Genomic DNA, 19,361 nt, shown 5'->3' on the forward strand with positions numbered 1-19,361 from the left:
TTTTACTGCAATAACAATTAAGGGTGGAAAGTATGAGACAAAGATGGAAGAATCAGTTGAAGATGATACCACCAACAGAAATATAGAAGGTGATGGTGGTGATGGTGGTGGTGCAGGGTAGGTTTGGAGAAGTTAATGAATTTAATTTGAATGCGTTAAGAAAACTCACCCAGGATCACACAGCCAATATGAAGTACCCTTGGAACTTAGTCCTGACTCCAGGTTTTGCACTCTATACACTTTGTCACCTAGTTGTCCTATTTAAATCTTAGTATTATTAGTATAACTAATAGTTTCAATCAGATGACCTTTGACATTCCTTCCCAATTCTGAGCTTCTATGCTTCTAGGAAACTTCTTTTCCTCATAACAAGGTAAATTGTTTGACTAGAAAGTCAAGACCAGGAAAAAAACCTTTCAAGGTAGTTACTTATATCCAAAGCCTGTCTTGTGAGATCCTGAAAAAGATTTCCTCTGCCAGTGGAACTCCATACCTTGTTCTGCTCTCTTATCATAAAGGACAGGTCAGCCTCAGCTATTCTGATCTAATACTCAAATAAAAATATCTCAGAATGATAGTAATAATACTAAACATTTTATAGTTTATAAAGTTCTTTCATATACATTCCCCTTATTTGATCTCCATACCACTATGAAACAAGATTCTTCCTGTTCATTTCTATTTTATAGATGAACAAACTGAGATTAAATGACTTGCCCAAATTCACACAAAAGTATCAGGATTAGAATCCAAGACTTCTGACATCTACTCCATTATTGCTTCCAGAGTACTTCATTTTGGAGACCTTACAGGTAATAATCCTCTTGAAGTATACCACTGAGGCAATATGAATGGAAACAAGTTGGAGTAATCATATTACTAGATTGCTTCACTAGTAATTGCTAAATATAAAAAGATCTAAAGGAAGGTTTCAGATATGTTTGTTGAAAATCCCTTGTAGAATATCTGTGGAAGAATATGCAAAAGAAACACAAAGAATGAGAGGACACAGGTAGGTTACAACTTATACCAATGGAAGCATTCCCTACAGCAATAAGATTACAGACCCACGAAAACTGAGTAAATACATTTATGGATGATTCATGAATTCACTTCAGCTTTTAAGACTCTCTCACTGTTCCTGTAACACATGCTTTGGACATACTCTCACACTTGCACTTAAACTGGCAAGTCAGATCCCCAGAGAGAAGCTGCTCCATCCTCAGGAATCTATATAGGGGTTGGAAACTATTCTTTAATGTTATTTATAGTTCATGAGCTCTCATCTATGTGGTTACTAGTTGACAACAATTAGATCTAATTAGCTTTTGGAAAAGGCATTTACTGGTTGATTGTTGGCCCTTTTTTGAGTTTATTTTTAATATACATTGTTTTATGAATTATATTGGGAGAGAAAAATCAGAGCAAATGATTTTTTCTTTTCTCCCAACCATGGGAAAAAGGAAAAAAAGAAAAAAGAAGTGAACATAGCATGTGTTGATTTACATTGTCTCTTTACTTCTTTTTCTGGCTGCAGATGGCACTTTCTGTCCAAAGTCTATTGAGATTACTTTGAATAAACGAACTACTGAGAAGAACCAAGCCTTTCATAGTTGATCACTGCACATTCTTGCTGTTATTGTATACAATGTATTCCTGATTCTTCTTGTTTTGCTCAGCATCAGTTCATAGAATTCTTTCCAAACCTTTCTATAATCAGCTTGTTCATAATTTTTTATAGAACAATAATATTCCATTACCTTCATGTACCACAACTTGTTCAGCATTCCCCAATTGATGGGCTTCCACTTCTTTTCCAATTCTTTGTGACCACAAAATGAGCTGCTACAATTTTTTTTTATAAGTGTGTCCTTTTCCCTCCTTTATGATTTCCTTGGGATACAGACCCAGTAGTGGCATTGCTGGATCAAAGGGTATGCACAATTTGATAGTCCTTTGGGGATAGTTCCAGATAGCTCTTCAAAATGGTTGAATCAGTTCACAACTCTACCAGCAATGCATTAGCATCCTGGTTTTCCCACATCCCCTCCAACATTTATCATTATCCTTTCCTGTCATCTTAGCCAATTTGAGAGGTATGAGGTAGTACCTCAGAGCTGTTTTAATTTGCAATTCTCAAATCAATAGTGATTTAGAGCATTTTTTCATGTAACTATAAATGGCTTTAATTTCATCATCTGAAAATTGTCTGTTCATATCCTTTGACCATTTATTAATTGGCAAATGATGTGTACTCTTATAAATTTGATACAGTTCTTTACATATTTTAGAAATGAGACTTTTATCAGAAAAACTGGCTGTAAAGATTTTTTCCCAGCTTTGTACTTTCCTTTTAATCTTGTTTCTGTTGGTTTTATTTGTGCAAACCCTTTTTAATTTAATGTAATCAAATTTGTCCATTTTGCCTTTCATAATGGTTCTCTGGTTCTGCTTTGGTCATAAATTCCTCCCTTCTCCAAGGATCTGATAAGTAATTTATCCCTTGTTCTCCTAATTTGTTTATGGTATCATCCTTTATGCCCAAATCATGTATCCATTTTGACCTTATTTTCGTATGGGGTATGAGATCTAGGTCTATGCCAAATTTCTTACATATTATTTTTAGTTTTTCCAGAAATTTTTGTCAATTCATGAGTTCTTATTCCAGAAACTAGATTTTTATATGACTTACTTATTGTGTTGTGTTTATCTAATTTATTTCACTGATCCACCACTCTATTTTTTAGTAGCAAATGGTTTTGATGACTGCTGCTTTATAATATAGTTTTAGGTTTGGTACTGCTAAGTGTTGGCCTTCACTCTTGAAGAGGACCAAAATGACATCACTATCTTTCATTCAAGTTCCAGTGTGTCTGACTGGCTGACCAGACCAATACAGATTTGGAATGCTTTAACACAAGTTGGGCACAAATAGGCCAACTGAACATTTGGTTTGGATTTTCTAAATCTGTACACCTCATGTTTCTTCTTAAGTTACCTTAGCTACTGTGTTTTCTTGGTGTTAATTGTTAGTTCAAAATTAGCATAAGCAGCAGAGAATCAATCCACACATTGTTGCACATCAGTTTCAGAAGTTGCAATGGGTACACATTCATCTGCAAGCAAAAAAATCATACATCTACTCTCCCTCCACTTTAGTTAGCTTGTAGCCTTTCAAGTTGAATAATTTACCATCAGTATGGTAGCTGACTTTCATACCACTCTTGTTCTCATTGAAAAGGCCTGACAACATTGCTGAAAGTACCATGCTAAAAAGTATGGGAGCAAGCACACAGTTCTGTTTCATTCTATTGGTGACTAGGAAAGTGCAAGAGCATCATCCATTGATTAGAATACAGGAAAACATGACATCATGAAAGTGTTGTACAATTTCGATGAACTCCAGGCAACCAAATTTTGATATATTTTTGGCATAATTTTCCATAATCCTTTACAACTGACAGTATCAAAGGCCCTGGTCAGGTTCACAATGTGCAGACCTCTGTTCTGCTCCTGGAATTTCTTCTGTTCTCAGGTAGCAAACACCATACTGACCATTTCTGGGCCTTTTCTGAAGCTATATTGGCTCTCAGGTAGATGATTATCTTCCAGGGAAAGCTTATTAAGGAGGACTCTAGCAAGAATCTTGCAGCAATGACTATGAGAGTGACTCTTGCCCTGTGATTGTCACAGGACAATTTATTTCCTTTTCCTTTATACATCTGGACAATGGAGGTATCCTTGAACTCCTGGGAGATAATCTCCTCTTGTCATATAACCTGAAAAATTTTAGTCAGCTTTTGTATGAGCAATGGACCCCCTTATTTTATAAACCTCAACTAAAATAGAATCAGCACCCGGTGCTTTGCCACAGGAGAGGAGTCTAATGGCATTCAAAAACTTTCAGTTGGAAATTTGGCTAGAGAGGGATTGACTTCAACCTGAGGGAAAAGATCAATGGCTTCAGCATTGATTGATGGCAATCTGTTGAGGATGAAAATGTTCAGTTCATCTTTTCAGGATCATATCCATCTCATTAATTAATGCTTCATAGCCGAGATACATCAAAGGTCTTTGGTCTATAAATAGCCTTCACGGTATCATAAAAACACTTTAGGTGGTTACTAACTGTAAAAATGAATTTCATTTGCCTTCTTACTGAGCCAAGAATCCTGCATCTCTCCAAGTTTTGTTTGTGCTTTACTTGTGATACAGTTATTAGAGACAGATGAACTATCTTGCTGGTAAACCCTGTTCTCGTTTTTTCATTTGGCAGCTTTTCAATTTCTCCATCAATTCTGCTAAATCAGTCTTGATATTTGTGAATGTTCTTTTTTTTTTTTTTTTTAAATAACTTTTTATTGACAGAACCCATGCCAGGGTAATTTTTTACAACATTATCCTTTGCATTCACTTCTGTTCCGATTTTTCCCCTCCCTCCCTTCACCCCCTCCCCCAGATGGCAAGCAGTCCTTTACATGTTAAATAGATTACAGTATATCCTAGATACAGTATATGTGTGCAGAACCGAATAATTCTCTTGTTGCAAAGGGAGAATTGGATTCAGAAGGTAGAAATAATCTGGGAAGAAAAACAAAAATGCAAGCAATTTATATTCATTTCCCAGTGTTCTTTCTTTGGATGTAGCTGCTTCTGTCCATCCTTGATCAATTGAAACTGAATTAGCTCTCTTTATCAAAGAGATCCACTTCCATCAGAATACATCCTCAACAGTATCATTGTTGAGGTATATAATGATCTCCTGGTTCTGCTCATTTCACTTAGCATCAGTTCGTGTAAGTCTCGCCAGTCTTCTCTGTATTCATCCTGCTGGTCGTTTCTTACAGAACAATAATATTCCATAACATTCATATACCACAATTTACTCAACCATTCTCCAATTGATGGGCATCCATTCATTTTCCAGCTTCTAGCCACTACAAACAGGGCTGCCACAAACATTTTGGCACATATAGGTCCCTTTCCCTTCTTTAGTATTTCTTCCAAGTTAGCTATGAACTGTTCCAGCTCAGAGTAGCACTCTAATCTGTTGATATTAAATAGCAGTCATCTTGCCACTTTTGTTGAATGCAAATACTTAGATTGGAGAGGATGTCTATTATTATTGCAGTATTCTGTGCCACACATCTCTATCATACTCACATCCTGTCTTTTCTAACAATGAAATCGTCTTATGACATGCCAAATGTTTACTGTGAGGGTGCACCCATGAAGTTTTATTTATTTATTGCATTTAGGTAAATGGAAGATGGTGTTGGAGATAAGAGGGTCATGAGATGCACATGCCTTCAGTAGTAAGTACATTGCTGTTGCTGTTTACAACTCCATTCTTCCCAAGAACTAGTCCACTTGTCTATGACTCCATGTTTGATACTCTGTACCTACTCTAGCATTCAAGTCACCAGAATTATAAACTTATCCATTGATGATGAGGGTCTCTAGGTCTTCATAAAATTTTTCTTTACCTTATTGGGTAGGGTTCATCATAGTAGAAGCATAGGCACTAATGAAAGTGATGTGGTACTTTGCTGAAAAAAGGCAATCACATTATCATGAGCCTCCCATTCACTTCTTTTAGTAGGCATACTAGCTTGTTGATTAGATTAATTTTCACTATAAAACTGGCATCAGCTTCATGGGTGCTGTTCTTCATTGAAAAATGCATATTCAGCTCTTGTAGGCCTTCATTTGCCAGGCTTATTTCATGCAGGGCTGCTATTGGGATGTGACAACTGCTGGATTTTCTTGTGATAAGAATTGTTCATCTTTCAGTTCTGCTGGATTTTGTGTTGCCCATAAGTGTGTGCATATTCCATGTACTTGATGGTGAGTGGAATCATATTTGTAGAAGTTTTGTATATTTTTTGTTTCAATTGAAGGTTGTTATCCCTACCTGCCATGGTAAACAGGCCAGGATTGGGTAAATGGACAATTTTTAGGGTGCCTTTTCTAACACTTTCTTCTCACCAGGAGATGAGCAGTGCAGTCCTTAAAATACTATTTAGATTCTCAGGGGGCTACTGAATCCCACTGCTGCTTACAGTAAGAAGACACCCTTGTAGCCTAGGCCATTTTGTGCAGAGTTGTGATTAAAATTCCCAGTGTATCCCTACCTATTGTTATATCATTTGTCAGTCACCACAAGATTTCGAGATAGGTAAAAATGGTAAAATGGGATGGGTTGATGTCTTTTGCAGTGGTAGGACAATCAAGATGACTGATAATGACTAGAGTTGGAGTCGATGGCATTGTTGTCTTTAATGTCTAACAAGCTCTTAAATGCTCCACAGTGCCTGTTTCATAGCACTTGGAACAAATTGGTCTCATCCACCCATTCCTTCAGGTAATGCTTGGAAAAGACGATTCTTTTCCCAACTCACCAAAAGAGGTGAGACTTTTTGATTACTCTTAACCTGGTTTATTCCATCTAAAGAAATGATTTATTGGAGTGTGACCAGTACTCAAGTCCATAAGTTTTGAAGCCACAGATGAGAGGTGGACATCAAAGATAGAAAGCGGCCTTCATGCTAGAGATAGTAGTCTTCCCTGAACACACTCTACATCCCATTACACTGCACTATTGAGGTATAAATATCTCCCAAAAAGTTTGTGACACCTTCTCCTACTAGTATACATGCAGTCAAAAGGAAATTGGGCTCCAATTTAAAGAGAACATGTTGCAAAGGAGTAACACAGTAACACAGCTTTCTTATAGTGCTCACAATATTCAGGGGCCTAGCACAGCTTCTGTGCTGTGCTCCTTTGTAAAGGTTTGAAACTGGTTTCCTTAGTATCTGACACCAACACTGACTGAATCAACTTTCTGAGCATAATGCTAGGAAGAGGGATCTAATGGGAAGTCCAAAATCTTCTGGCCCTCACAAGGTCCTCCTCTGATCAAAAGGAGGAAGAAGCCAAAGTGCTCTCCTGTCTTCAAAGTAATTCTTTTTCAGAAGTTTGGCTAAAGATTTGGCTTCCACCACTGAATTGCCAAATACTTGAATGCCCAGGTTCCAAATCTGCTTGCTATTTTATAGATGTCCCACTGTATGTGAACAGGTTTCCTCAGTCAATGTATATGTTTTCCTGTATAATAGTCCACTCTTTCATTCAATAGCTTTCAAGGACTTCTAAATTGATCATGGACTTGGTGAATGTAGTCTAAAGCTTACTGTAGATTCAGAGATATCTTGACCTTGATCCAACCTATTTTATTAATTACTCTCACTGATAAAAGCATTAGGATGTAGTTTCTTCTCATTTTAAATGAGGTGAGAATTGATCTAATCCACTCCCATTCCTACATTTCTATTTCCCAACTATCAATTTTGGTGCTAGTCTTTTCTTCCTAGAATTTCACATTTCTCTCAAGCTATGAAATAACAAAACATCTTTGGTGTGATGTGAGCTAGAAGTTTAAAACACAGGGTTCTAGATTTCCAGTTATCAGCCAAATTCCCTTGAGATAAGGATGAGTTCCAACTTTTCTGGTTCCCAAGAATGATTCTGAATAGAAGTCCATTTGAAGAGAGAGAAAATGAAAGGTAAATAAAGGAAGACAGATCACATTGTAAAATAATTCAAATGGTTTACATTTTAAAAATCTTGATTTAGTCAAAATGAATAACACTTACCTGAGGTAGTCTCATAAGATAAGTCTTTTTGAATTCATCAAAGGACATATCTGAAAACTGATTCAGTCTCACTGAAAGAAAGTTTCAAAAAAAAAAATCAACTAAGTGGAAAAGGGACAAGAAATGTTTTATTCAAATGACCTTTGTTTATTTCTCTCATAATTTTTTATTCTTTTTTCTGAACTTTTGAATCCTTAACATTTTCTGTATTACTCATGCACTGAATTCTTTTAATTAGCATAAGAGTAGCATAAAAATAACTTTGCTGCAGGTCTTGCTAACATCCCCAAGTCCCCTGGTTCCAAGCTATAGTGACTCGGGCATATGGTTTCTGATATCCCTTTGGGCCTAAACCTGGAGAGAATCATGGCCCTCACCCTAGGGGAACTCACTCCAAAAGACTTGGACCATTTTGTTGCAAATAACCAGATAGTCTATGGGCTTTTAAGGACATCTTAAATTTGATTAAAAGGCTCTTTATTACTCGAGTCCCAGATGTCCCAATACACTATTATTACAACTCCTCTAAGCTGGTCACACCAGGATCCTGTCCCCTCCTATTTAAATTATTTAAATTTTTAAATTTAATTATTTAAATTATTCCTTCAACAATGAATTTAACCTCAGATATCATTACAAAATACTCCCTTCTCCTCCAACTAATACCAAATATTTGGGGCTAGGTACAGTTTAGACCAGTCCAGTGATTTAGGTTTGAGATTAGAATGCAATAATGAATTTGTGGATGATAGAATAAAAATAAAAATGTTTTAATAGATAAAATAAGATTAAAAAAGATAAAATTTCTATTTTTTCATTTTAAAAATTCCTAGTAAGGATTAGTCAGGAAGGCATAATTTTGCTATAATTCCCAAGGCCTTTTATGCCGTGGGGGCCAATGGAGGCAACTAATAATTCAAAAGCCAACTGGGCAACTAAATCCCGAGGATGATCACTCAACTTTTTAGAGAAAAAAATGCCTAGTTTATAAATAGTAGGAATTACAGTAGTAATAAAATGTTAGTAGTTCCTACTAAAAGGAGAAACAATGTAGATGCATATAAAGAGATACCATATATAAATTCATTTCTTCTGAGTCACATATCATTATGATCATACTTTTTTATTTAGTTGATTTCACTAATATATATTTATGTGTTCATCCTACATTACCCAGAATTCTGAATTTCCACTCCTTTGACCACAAGCTCCTAATACATCTTTGTCTCTACTTCATTCCTCCTAAACATTTTATTCCTCATCCCAATCTTCAAACTTTCAAAATCTACTTGTTCTGGTTTCACTTCCATCCTTTTGTCTTGTCCACAGAGCTAGTCAGTCAATAAACATTCATTAAGTACATTACTATGTGTCATACTGAGAAATGGGGACACAAAAGGTGAGTCAATTCTGTCTTGACTCCCTTGTTCCTTTCTCCTATCATATCTCATGCTTTGCCAATTTTCCCTCCCTTCCCCCCTTTCCCCACTGAATTTCTTCCATCACTTGGTTTCTGTACTCTCTGTCATATGCTTCTGTGCATTACTGGAAGAAGTCATATAATTGTACAACTGAATCTACTACAAGTATATCAACTTGATTGGCTCCTCACTGCTGTTGGCTAAACTTTATTCTTCTCTCATTGACTTGATAACATTCCCCACAGATATTATGCAAATCTTCTCCTCTTAATCCTCCTATTCCACTGGCTCCAGTCCCTTTGAGCATAGGACCTCTTGTTCACATTTTACTGACACAGTAAATGCCTTTGATCAGGAATTCCTTCTCCTTCCCTATGCTACATCTCAGAAAATCTAGGTCACCCACCACTCTTCCTTTGCTCTGGTCTCAGGTGTCTTTGCTGAGATCAAACCCTCTCATTGTGCTCCTGATTACCTTTCTCTCTTTTTCAGTGCCTCCTTACCTACTGGCTCTTTCCCTGCAGCTGAGAGGCATGCTGAAATTTCTCCAGAGGTACATAGTCTTAAATCAATCTGTCATTTCACAGCCAAATATCCCCCAAGAGTTGCCCATATCTGCTGTCTCCACTTCTTAACTTTTTATTTCCTTCTTTTAAGTTTCCTTTAGGAGTCACTACTGGGAAACTCTTCTGTCCAAGGCTATCCATGGTCTCAGTGATTCAATTGAATTGCCTTTTCCCATTCTTCAACATTCTGAATCTTTTGGCAGTTTTTAATTTTGTTGATTCCTCACTTAACTTTGCTGATATTATCCTCCCTTGATTCTCCTTTTCAGTCTCCTTTGGTGGATTCACCGCTCATGCTCAGGCTTTCTCACTGGGGCTTTCTCACAAGACTTTGTATGAATTGTCATCATTTTCTCTTGACTCTATTATCATTTCTAAATGGATTATTCTCTTATCTATATGCTCAGTACTAGTCTCTCTTGAACTCTAGGTCTCTATCATTAACTCTCTAATGGACATTTTTCTTCACTTGAATGTCTCACTATAACTGAAAGTCTGAAATGAAATTCATTGTCTGCCCCACATACACATGATTTTCCTTCAATCTCCTTCTAAACAACCAAGTTTTCTGCTCTCAGAATCACTCTTGACTCTTCACTCTCCCTTCTATCCAATCAGTCATCAAGTTCTGTCAACTAATAATAATAATGGCTACCATTTATATAGTGCTTACTATGTGCCAGGCACTGTCCTAAGTGCTTTTTGATTATTAAGCAATTATTAATATCCCATTTGATCCTCACAACAACCCTGGGAGACTGGTGTGATTATTATCCCCATCTTTAAAAATGAGGTTAAGGGACTTGCTCAGGATCACCCTGCTAGTAAGTTCCTAAGGACAGATTTGAACTCAGCTCTTCTTGCCTCCAAGACCCAGTGCTCTATCCAATATACCAACTAGCTACAGCCTCTATACCATTTCTTATATTTGTTTTTTTTCCACATACAAAATCCTCATCGCCTCTTTCCTGGACTTTTAAAATAGCCTTCTAATTTATATTTCTGACTTCTAGTTCATTTTTTCCCTTCTCAGTTCAGCCTCCACACAGTTACCAAAATAATCTTCCTAAAACACAGATCTGATCCTGTCACTCAGGACTTTTCAGTGGCATCCTATTGTCTCTAGGAAGAAATACAAAATTCTCATCTTGGCATCTCAGGCCCTTCAGCTTACTCTTGCAGTTTTGAGTCTTTGGATCCCTTTCACTGAGTCAATATTCCAGTTTTTCCTACCACTAGCCAAATTGTCCCATTTCCTGTTTTCTGAATTCAGTATTCCATCTCTTCCTTCTGTACCTTTTCAGAGGATATCAGTCATGTCGGAAATGCACCTAGTCCTTTCTTAGAATCTTTAGATTGCTACAAAATCCAAATTAAATTAGCTTCTCCAGAAGCATTTGTCCCTCTGGTTGCTAGTAAATGTTATATACTTCCACTATAATACAAACTTCCTGAAGGCAGGAACTGTGTTTCTTCTTGTCTTTATATTACTAGTAATTAGAACATTGCCCGGTACACAAATAAGTACTACTACCACTTATTATGTCTGCTGACCCCTAAACCTACTTCACCATCTAGCCTCTGGCCTTATTGAGTTGCCAAGTGTAACAACTGCCCACAAACCAATATTTCTCTTGTCTCCAAGGGGCCTCTCGCTGTGATACCTTTTTTCAGATTTTAACTTTCTTCCATTCATATTCTCTAGAGGCATCAATCCTCTTTAACTGATTCAGCTAACTCTGCAAACCTCTGAAAAGTGAATTTGCTTCATGCCTAAAAATTTCTAGTTGTAGCTCACTTCCATTCTATGGCAACATACTATCGTTTCACATACCTATATACCCTCTTTTCTGTCTTTCTTACTCCCCCACACATTGTATTACATTCCCTGTGTTCCATACATAGTTAAATAGTAACTTAATAAATACTGGTACTGTTTGGATAATGATTCATGTAAAGATAGAAGAAACCATTTCCTGGTTAATTGATTAAATATCCTTCAGCTTTTTTTTTTTTTTTTTTTTTGCTATTTCCTAACATTATTTTACCGACCCCAGTTCCCAAAGAAGTATTAAGGATAATTTTACTGCAGTACTTGTGAATGAGTGGTTCCCAGCATTGTGTTTATCAATCCTTCTCTTATTTTCAAGAAAAATGTGTAGTCTGTGATGATACTCTGATGTATCATATTTCTTGTTGTTCTAAAAAAAAAAGCAGTATAAAAAAGCATCAAATTAATAAATCAGTAATAAGTTAACAAAATACAGATTATATTTTTGTAGGATAAAAAGGGAAAACCTTTCCTACCAACTTATTTTATTGAGCTAACAAACATAAGCAATCTGAATACTGAGGTTTTTTTTTTTTTTAAATGAATGTCTAATGCCTTAAATAGAGATGTTCACATAGGAATGTGAGGGATGACTTGAGAGCTCAGATCTAAATGCAAGATAAGTGAAAATAAATTTTTTTGCCATATTCACATTTTCTTTTGCTTATGGGCACTACTGGCAGACCTAGAAAATAGAATATTTTATTCAGAGCAAGCAAATAATAAGCCCAAAAGGACCTTAATAAACATGCTAATTTTTCATTCCTTATGTAGATGCTAGCTATTAGAAAATAGTGCATTGTCCTCTATGACAAATGTCCATATGGTTGATCAGAAGAGTTTGATCAACTAAAAGGACAAGGAAATTATTTGGAACTTTTGATTATGTCACCCCATCTGTAGTTCAGATGGGATTTTGATCACAAATTTGAGATTCAGATAACATTTGGACTATGATAGAGTTGAGGAGTATATTTGGTTATTTATAGGTCTCTGAAAATGAGTATTTAATTCTCAAAACTGATGGATTTTATCAATCAATTTGTTTTGGTTGTTAGAGTAAGCCTACTTGTAAACTTGGTCTATAGGACTTGTAATAGTTCGTTCCAAGTCAAAAGTGGATCAAAAAATCATTAAAAAAAATAAAGCAAAGTGGAATGTGAATATTGTGAAATGATCAACTGTGAGTGATTTAGCTATTCTTAGCATTACAACTCAAGACAATTCTAAAGGACTTAGATGAAAAATGTTATCCAACCCCCAAAGAACTGACAGTGTCTGAATATAAATTGAAGCATACTTAAAAAAAAAAAACACCTTGTTTTCTTGAAGGTTCTTTTTTTTTTGTTAGTCTGTTTTCTTTCACAACATGACTAATATGGAAATGTTTTCCATGACTGTATGTGTATAACCTATATTGAACTGCTTTCTTTCTCAATGATGGAGAGGGAAGAAGTGAGAGTATTTGGAATTTCAAGTATTAAAAAGATGTTAAAATTATTTTTATATGTAATTGGGGGAAACTGAAGTCCTAAAAGACTTCTTTCAAAAAAAAAAAAGCTGAAATTTGCAGAAACTAGTGATAAATTTAAAATATTTTAAATGGTTTTATGATTTTGTTCTATTTAAACATACTCTGAAACTTAAAAACAGGCAGCATATTCACTAATATATAATGGGGAATCTCTTAAAGAGAAAGGGAGTATAGTCTATAAGAATGATAGTAGTTTAAGCATTCAAAGCAGACCATAGACCCATATACTCTTACAATAACAATTAGTTGCTTAGTTTTCATTAATTGACATTTTATTTGATAAATATTGTAGAAAGACTCTGGGATTAGTTGAAAAATTCCATCTGTTACCACAATTGACTTAATTTATTAGCAGGAAACTTGTGAAATTTAAAAAGCTCAAAAAAGAAGAAGTAATCACTGACCTGTTTCATCCATGACTTAAACAGAAACTTCTCTGTGAAGGCAAAAGCACATTTTAGAATTTGGTACAATCAGACATATTTGATATACATTAAAGTAAATTAATTAATAAATTATTATTTTTTTTTATTTCTTAGGGTCAATCACTGCTTTAGTTATTTAGTAAACTTTATGGCACTTTACAAAATGGAAATTTTTAAGAACTAGACTTTCTGATACTGTCTAAAAATTTCAGATTTCAAATTTTCCAAAACTTAAGATGTAAGAATAGCTGAATTGAATGCTGTGACTTGCAATAGGATAAGTGACAAGCTGTAATTTGTATATTAATTAAGCAGCTCAGGAGATGGGATTGGACATGGAATTGGGAAGAATTGAGTTCAAATTTGACTTCAGACACTTTCAGGCTGTATGATGCTGGGCAAAACTGTCTGCCTTGATCCACTGGAGAAACAAATAGCAAACCAGTGGAGTATCTTTGCCAGGAAAACCCCATGGACAGTATTGGCTTGTTGTAGTCCGTGGTTACCACTAAATTAAACCAAACATTAATTATCTATTGCATTCATTTAGTGGTCTGGAGATAAAATCTAGAAAAAGTAGGGTTCCAGATTAAAAAGAGAGCAGAGAGGCAACATGAATTAATTCTTAGCTATTTAGAAGGAACGAAGGGAAAAAACTCTAACATCAGATATATTCTTAGTTTCCAAAATGTGGGACCAAGGCTCTACTTGAAGTCAGAGGTAGTAGGTGGATATTTAGGTCCTATTTATCTCTTGGAAAAAAAAATGCATCAGTTTTCTAGGTTACATTTGCAATTTCAAAATTCTTGACTGTCTACAGCCAAATCACCTTTAGTATGATTTATTTTTTTCTGGTTCTAAAAGCCTTGCAAAGGTCTTGGCAATTCTGATGTAGTATAAAGGAGTTTTAGTTGGGAAACGAGAAGACTTGGGTTTACATTGCCTTTGGCAAACTCACTGATTTACTCTCTCTTCTCTCAATTTTTGCATCCGTTCAAGAGAATTTTGATCCTCTAAATAGATTGTCTAAACCGAGAACCGGTTGAGTTTTAGATCTCAGATCCCATGTTTCTGTCTAGAGACAGCCAGAAGACCTGAGGTCTAGACCTGCCTGGCTCTGACTACTAGACTGCTTCTGTGACTATGGGCAATACATTTCACTTTTCTGATCTCAACTGCCTTACGTTTTGTAAAAGGAAAAGATTTGAACTAAATCTCTAAGGGTCCCGTCCCGCTCAAAACATCCAAGAGTTATATGGTTTTAATGTTTACCTAATTTTGTTTTACTTATTGCATGCACACAACAGAGCTGGCTAATTTTAGAACCAGGCATGAAATTACAGACAGTCTAGGTGTCTGCAGGGACTTAGTTGCTTCCCCTAGGGATTTCCACAACTTCCTTATACATTTTTGAACTGCTCGGTATTTGATAATAATTCCTTCTGGATGGAGGGGTTAGAGGCAGGACTTAAGTGAGCGACCCACATTACAGATGGCGAGAGAAAACACTGTTAGCTTTAAAGGGTAAATATAAAACACCTTGAGCATTACGGGGTGGAACAAGAGAAAGATGCGATTGTCACAGCGCAAGGAATTGTCTCGGTTCTGGAGAAGAACGTCCCGGGACGTTCTCTTCTGCTTATTTCGGGTCCCCTCCCTTTCCCCCCCCCAACCCCCCCATCAAGAGTTACTTGGGTGAATTAGTTTCAGAATCAACTTTCATTTTCCACTTTTCCCAGAAAGGAACTAGATGTCAGTAAATGTGTGTGTGCGTGTGCGTGTGTGTGTGTGTGTGTGTGTGTGTGTGTTTGTGTGTGTGTGTGTGCGCGCGCGCGCCTCCTTACTTCCCTCCCTCCTTCTCTCTCCCCTCCCCCTCTGTCTCTGTCTCTCTCTGTGTCTGTATCTCTGTCTCTCTCTGTGTCTCTGTCTTTGTCTCTCTCTGTGTCTGTGTCTCTGTCTCTGTCTCTCTCTGTGTCTCTCTTTCTCTCTCTCTGTCTCTCTCTCTCTCAGCATGTGGGACTCTACTTGGAGGGACCGTCAAGGTCTACTGGCCCCTGGACCAAGCTCCGTCCGTTCGGACTCCGTTTGGCTGTCGCTACTTGGAGTAGTCAAGAAGCGGATCTAGGTTTCCTTTCCAAGAATTTTCCATCCCATCTGCCTTACCTTCTGCAGAAACAGTAGGCACGCTGGAAACTTGAGGGGTGAGAAAAAAAGCCCCCGCTGCGAGAAGCAGCAGCACCTCACAGCGCATCTTCACGGATACGGGGCCCCGGAAACTAGACACTATCGTGCCCTGTGCCCTGGCAATGGCGACGAGGCTGCCGCAGCTGCTTTTGCGGCTTCGGTTGCTTGGCCAGTGCTTTTAAGTCTCTGGGTCAACGAGCTGCTGGGAGGAGGGGCATCTGATTGGTGCCGAGCCTCTGCAGATTTCACAACTCCACCTTAGGTGGGTCTAAAAGGCCAGCTCCTCTTGCAGTGATTTCTGGGTGAATGAGGAAACAGCACCAGATTGAAGTTGTCTTGGGATGGGCGCGGGACCTGGCTGGGTGCAAACATTTACCCGGAGGCTATTTTTTCTTGGCATCCAAGTTGGAAACGAAATGGATGGCTCTGTGGGGCTAATGAATACAAAAACAGTTATTAAAACTTTACTATGTATAAAGCTGTGTGCACTTGGATTTGGGTTGGTGGGGAAAGAAAAGGTCAAATTCTGAACGTGAGTGGATCAAAAGGCATATGATTAGCATGAGGTCATGGCACTACGTACTGTACAGGCTGTCCCAAAAAGTCTTGTTGAAATTTTAAACTACTAAAATTTGAAACTTAAATAGCTTAAAACTCTCATTTACTAGGATTTTTGGGACACAAGGAGCTACTAAAACTTTTATCTTTGGGGACACAAAAGTAAAATTTTAAAAAACTAATAGCTTAAAATGCACTAAGACTTTTGGGACACAAAAACTCGAATGACTTAGAACTGCACTAAGACTTTTGGGGTACCTTATATACAACCTTTTCTCTCCTCCTGTGTCCTAGAATGAGAATCAGACACTTCTTTGAATTTTTCTTGGCAAAATAAATCATCACTTTATTGGTTCCAATGTAAGATTGTTTCTAGAATTTTTCTAGACTTTATGACTTAAAGGTAAGCAGGAGCCAGTTCATCAAGGAGAGCTGATCATTACATTTTCAGCATCAGTATTTCCACCTCCAAAATTGTTAAATACTACAAATCAGATTTTGGATGGAAAGAAAAGGATGTTTGGAGGGAGACAATTCTGCTTTGTGCTCCTAGCCTGTAACCCAATTCTTGGCTATATAAATGTAGACATGTTAAAAATTTCCAAATTCCCTTTTTCAAATCTATAAAATGGCAAATATTATTAAAACTTGTACTTGTAAGAAAAGTAGGTAATATAGTTTTCAAAGCTCTGTATTCTTAAATCTATTCTTTCCTCTTATTCTCATTTTACCAGGTGGAATGAAGTTGTTTAGCCCTCAAATTTGGTTTGGCAGCAGGATATCCTATTACATTTTTTAAATTAAGAAATATTCTTCTATTTCCTTTCAGGAAGAGAAAAAAAATCAAGAAAAATATTCCCTGAAAGAAGATTCATACTTTCCATGTCTTTTTAGACTGGATTTAAGAATTTCCTAATCTTGTCTCTTGGTACTTATTAATTATAAAGCTATGAGTACATATGTGTATATATGTGTACTTGTATATGTACACATACATGTACACATAGATGTCTATAAGTTTTATATGCCTATATGTACATGCATATGTATAAATAGATGTTAGTATATCTATGTGTGTGTGTGCATATATAAACATATATGTCTCACAATATATATACACATACCCTTAATGTCTCTTGCCTCAGTTTTCTCATCTGGCAAAATGAGGATAATAATATCTGCTGTACCTATCTCACAGGGTTGTTGCAAGAGTCAAAAGAGGAAATGTATGTAAATTCCAGGTATTATTAAAGACACACTTTGAAAAACAAGTAAGAATTCTACAATTGCCTTGCTGCTGCTGCCTATTTCCTTCCCCAACAGGGGAATAGACAGAGAAACAACCTGCAGTGTTTTATATATATACCCAGGGCCACAGTATACCAGGCTTCTGCTGTGCACAAAGTAAGAAGCAGAGTGTGAGGTGATTAGAGAGATATTAATCAAATAATTTGGTGCCAGAAAACCCTGAAGGTCTTAGCAGTTAAACCAGGGGCCAGGAATCCAAGAATTGAAGATTAAGCCAACTGTAGAAGTTAAGCTTGCAGATAGGCACTGATTTGATTTTGCATTTTTATTAGGGTTTTGAGAAATATTTATTGAATTGGATTAGCAAGCAGAAATGGGAGCAAGTATTGAAGATCATTGTATTTGGAGATGAAAAGAACCTTTGGTTATTTGTTCTAACTTTCTAATTTTACAGGTAGAGATTTATTTTTCCTATAAAACATTTGCTCATACTATAAATCTTTGCTAACTCTTTTTAGGATGCTGAATCCTTTTTAGAATTAGCCTACCTTACCATGATATAATACCCTTCCCCCACTAAACACATTTTTGAGGTTAATCTGCTAACTTCTCTATGAGTTCAGTCCAACAGTCAAAGGCATATCTCCACCTCATGGCATCTTCCCTTTAATGATGTCTTCCTTGGGATTAAGTGTGCATTCCACTTGGCAATTTGTCTTTCCCTTTGTTCATTTCTAAAACCCCTTTTCCTTGCTTAAAGACTTAGCAATGTAAGAAAATATTTGCCCCTTGATTTGGAGATCTATGCCTACAAAATCTTTTAGGATGATTTGCAACACCAGCCCCTAACCCCAATATACTTTTTGGGACTCATCTTGTATCCCATCATTTTGGTGGCTAACCCCGCTGTATGGGTCAGAAACCATTAATAAAAAAAAAAAAACAAAACTGGATAGATCTCTAGAAGCAAAGCAAAGTTTATTATACGTTCTCCCAAGAATCAGGCGTCCAACCCATCGAACAGACAATTGAAGGGAAGAAGCACCGTAGGGGGCAGGGTCCACGCTTTTAATCCCTAAAGCAAATTCCCCCTCCCACCACTGATCCTCATCCTTATTGGCTGAGGATCTTACATTCTAAACACACGAACTACCTAAGAAATTGAACTTGACCAATAAGTACATAGTTGCCCATATTTGGTAGAAATAGGGAGGATAACAAGAGGGGACTTAAGTATGCCTTTAGGGGGATTACAGGGAGGGGATAGCAGGGAAGAGACTTTAAGTATGTCCTTAAGATAGTAGGGAGGAGATTTTAAGTATGCCCTTAGGAAAATAGCAGGGAGGAAACACTTTAAGTATGTCCTTCAGGCCTACTCAAATTTTGAAATAGATGAAGCCTTACTCAATTTTCACAACTGTCTTGAAAGATCTCACTTTATCTCGTTCACCGTCATTCTGGTTACATGATATGGGAAGAGTCTGACTGTACCTCTTACCCTCAACAATTGTATTGTTATATTATCTCTAAAATCAGTCATCCCCCATGAGGGACAAATGGATCAAAAAATGCCCAAGGCCAGTTCTTCATCTTATATGTATATAATGATATACATATGTATCATTATAGATAGATAGATAGATAGATAGATGATAACACTGAAGCAGAGGAATAATGAAGTCTTCAATGTTAGGTATGGTTTGCAGAGGAATTGATAAAAAATTTAATCCCTGAGACCAAGAGACCCTAGTCATTCTGCTAGTTACTGTGTCTCTTGGTGTCTTCCTCCTCCCCCATGCTATGTAGTATTTCTCTTAACTGCACTATGCTTCTATGTGGGCCAGGTGCTAGACCCTTTCCCAAATTAACTAATCAGAGACATTTTCAGGTACAAAGAGAAAACATTTACTTAATCTCTTCAGGGAGAGGCCCAGACACA

General features: G+C 36.8%; 1 protein-coding gene and 1 long non-coding RNA gene across 3 annotated transcripts in view; both read right to left on the reverse strand.

Annotated features, from left to right (window-relative positions):
• Positions 1–16,052, reverse strand: part of CTSH (cathepsin H) — a 44,635-nt gene extending 28,583 nt beyond the window's left edge. The window contains exons 1-4 of one of the 2 annotated variants that reach the window (XM_051981140.1): positions 15,596–16,049; positions 13,412–13,443; positions 11,738–11,843; positions 7,656–7,726 (exon numbers count right to left, since the gene is read on the reverse strand). In XM_051981140.1, the coding sequence (XP_051837100.1) occupies positions 7,656–7,726; positions 11,738–11,843; positions 13,412–13,443; positions 15,596–15,683 (297 nt within the window). In that variant the 5' untranslated portion in view covers positions 15,684–16,049. Of the gene's footprint in view, positions 1–7,655; positions 7,727–11,737; positions 11,844–13,411; positions 13,444–15,595 lie in introns of both variants that reach the window. The other variant, XM_051981141.1, reaches the window with a different exon arrangement.
• On the reverse strand, positions 6,417–7,636 carry LOC127551418 (uncharacterized). Its single transcript, XR_007951082.1, has 2 exons — positions 6,842–7,636; positions 6,417–6,765 (listed from the first exon to the last, which is right to left on the reverse strand). It is a non-coding gene; the product is annotated as an uncharacterized LOC127551418 (long non-coding RNA).
• Positions 16,053–19,361: the final 3,309 nt, after the last annotated feature.

Source organism: Antechinus flavipes, chromosome 2, assembly GCF_016432865.1.
Source record: "Antechinus flavipes isolate AdamAnt ecotype Samford, QLD, Australia chromosome 2, AdamAnt_v2, whole genome shotgun sequence".
Classification (NCBI taxonomy): Eukaryota; Metazoa; Chordata; class Mammalia; order Dasyuromorphia; family Dasyuridae; genus Antechinus; species Antechinus flavipes.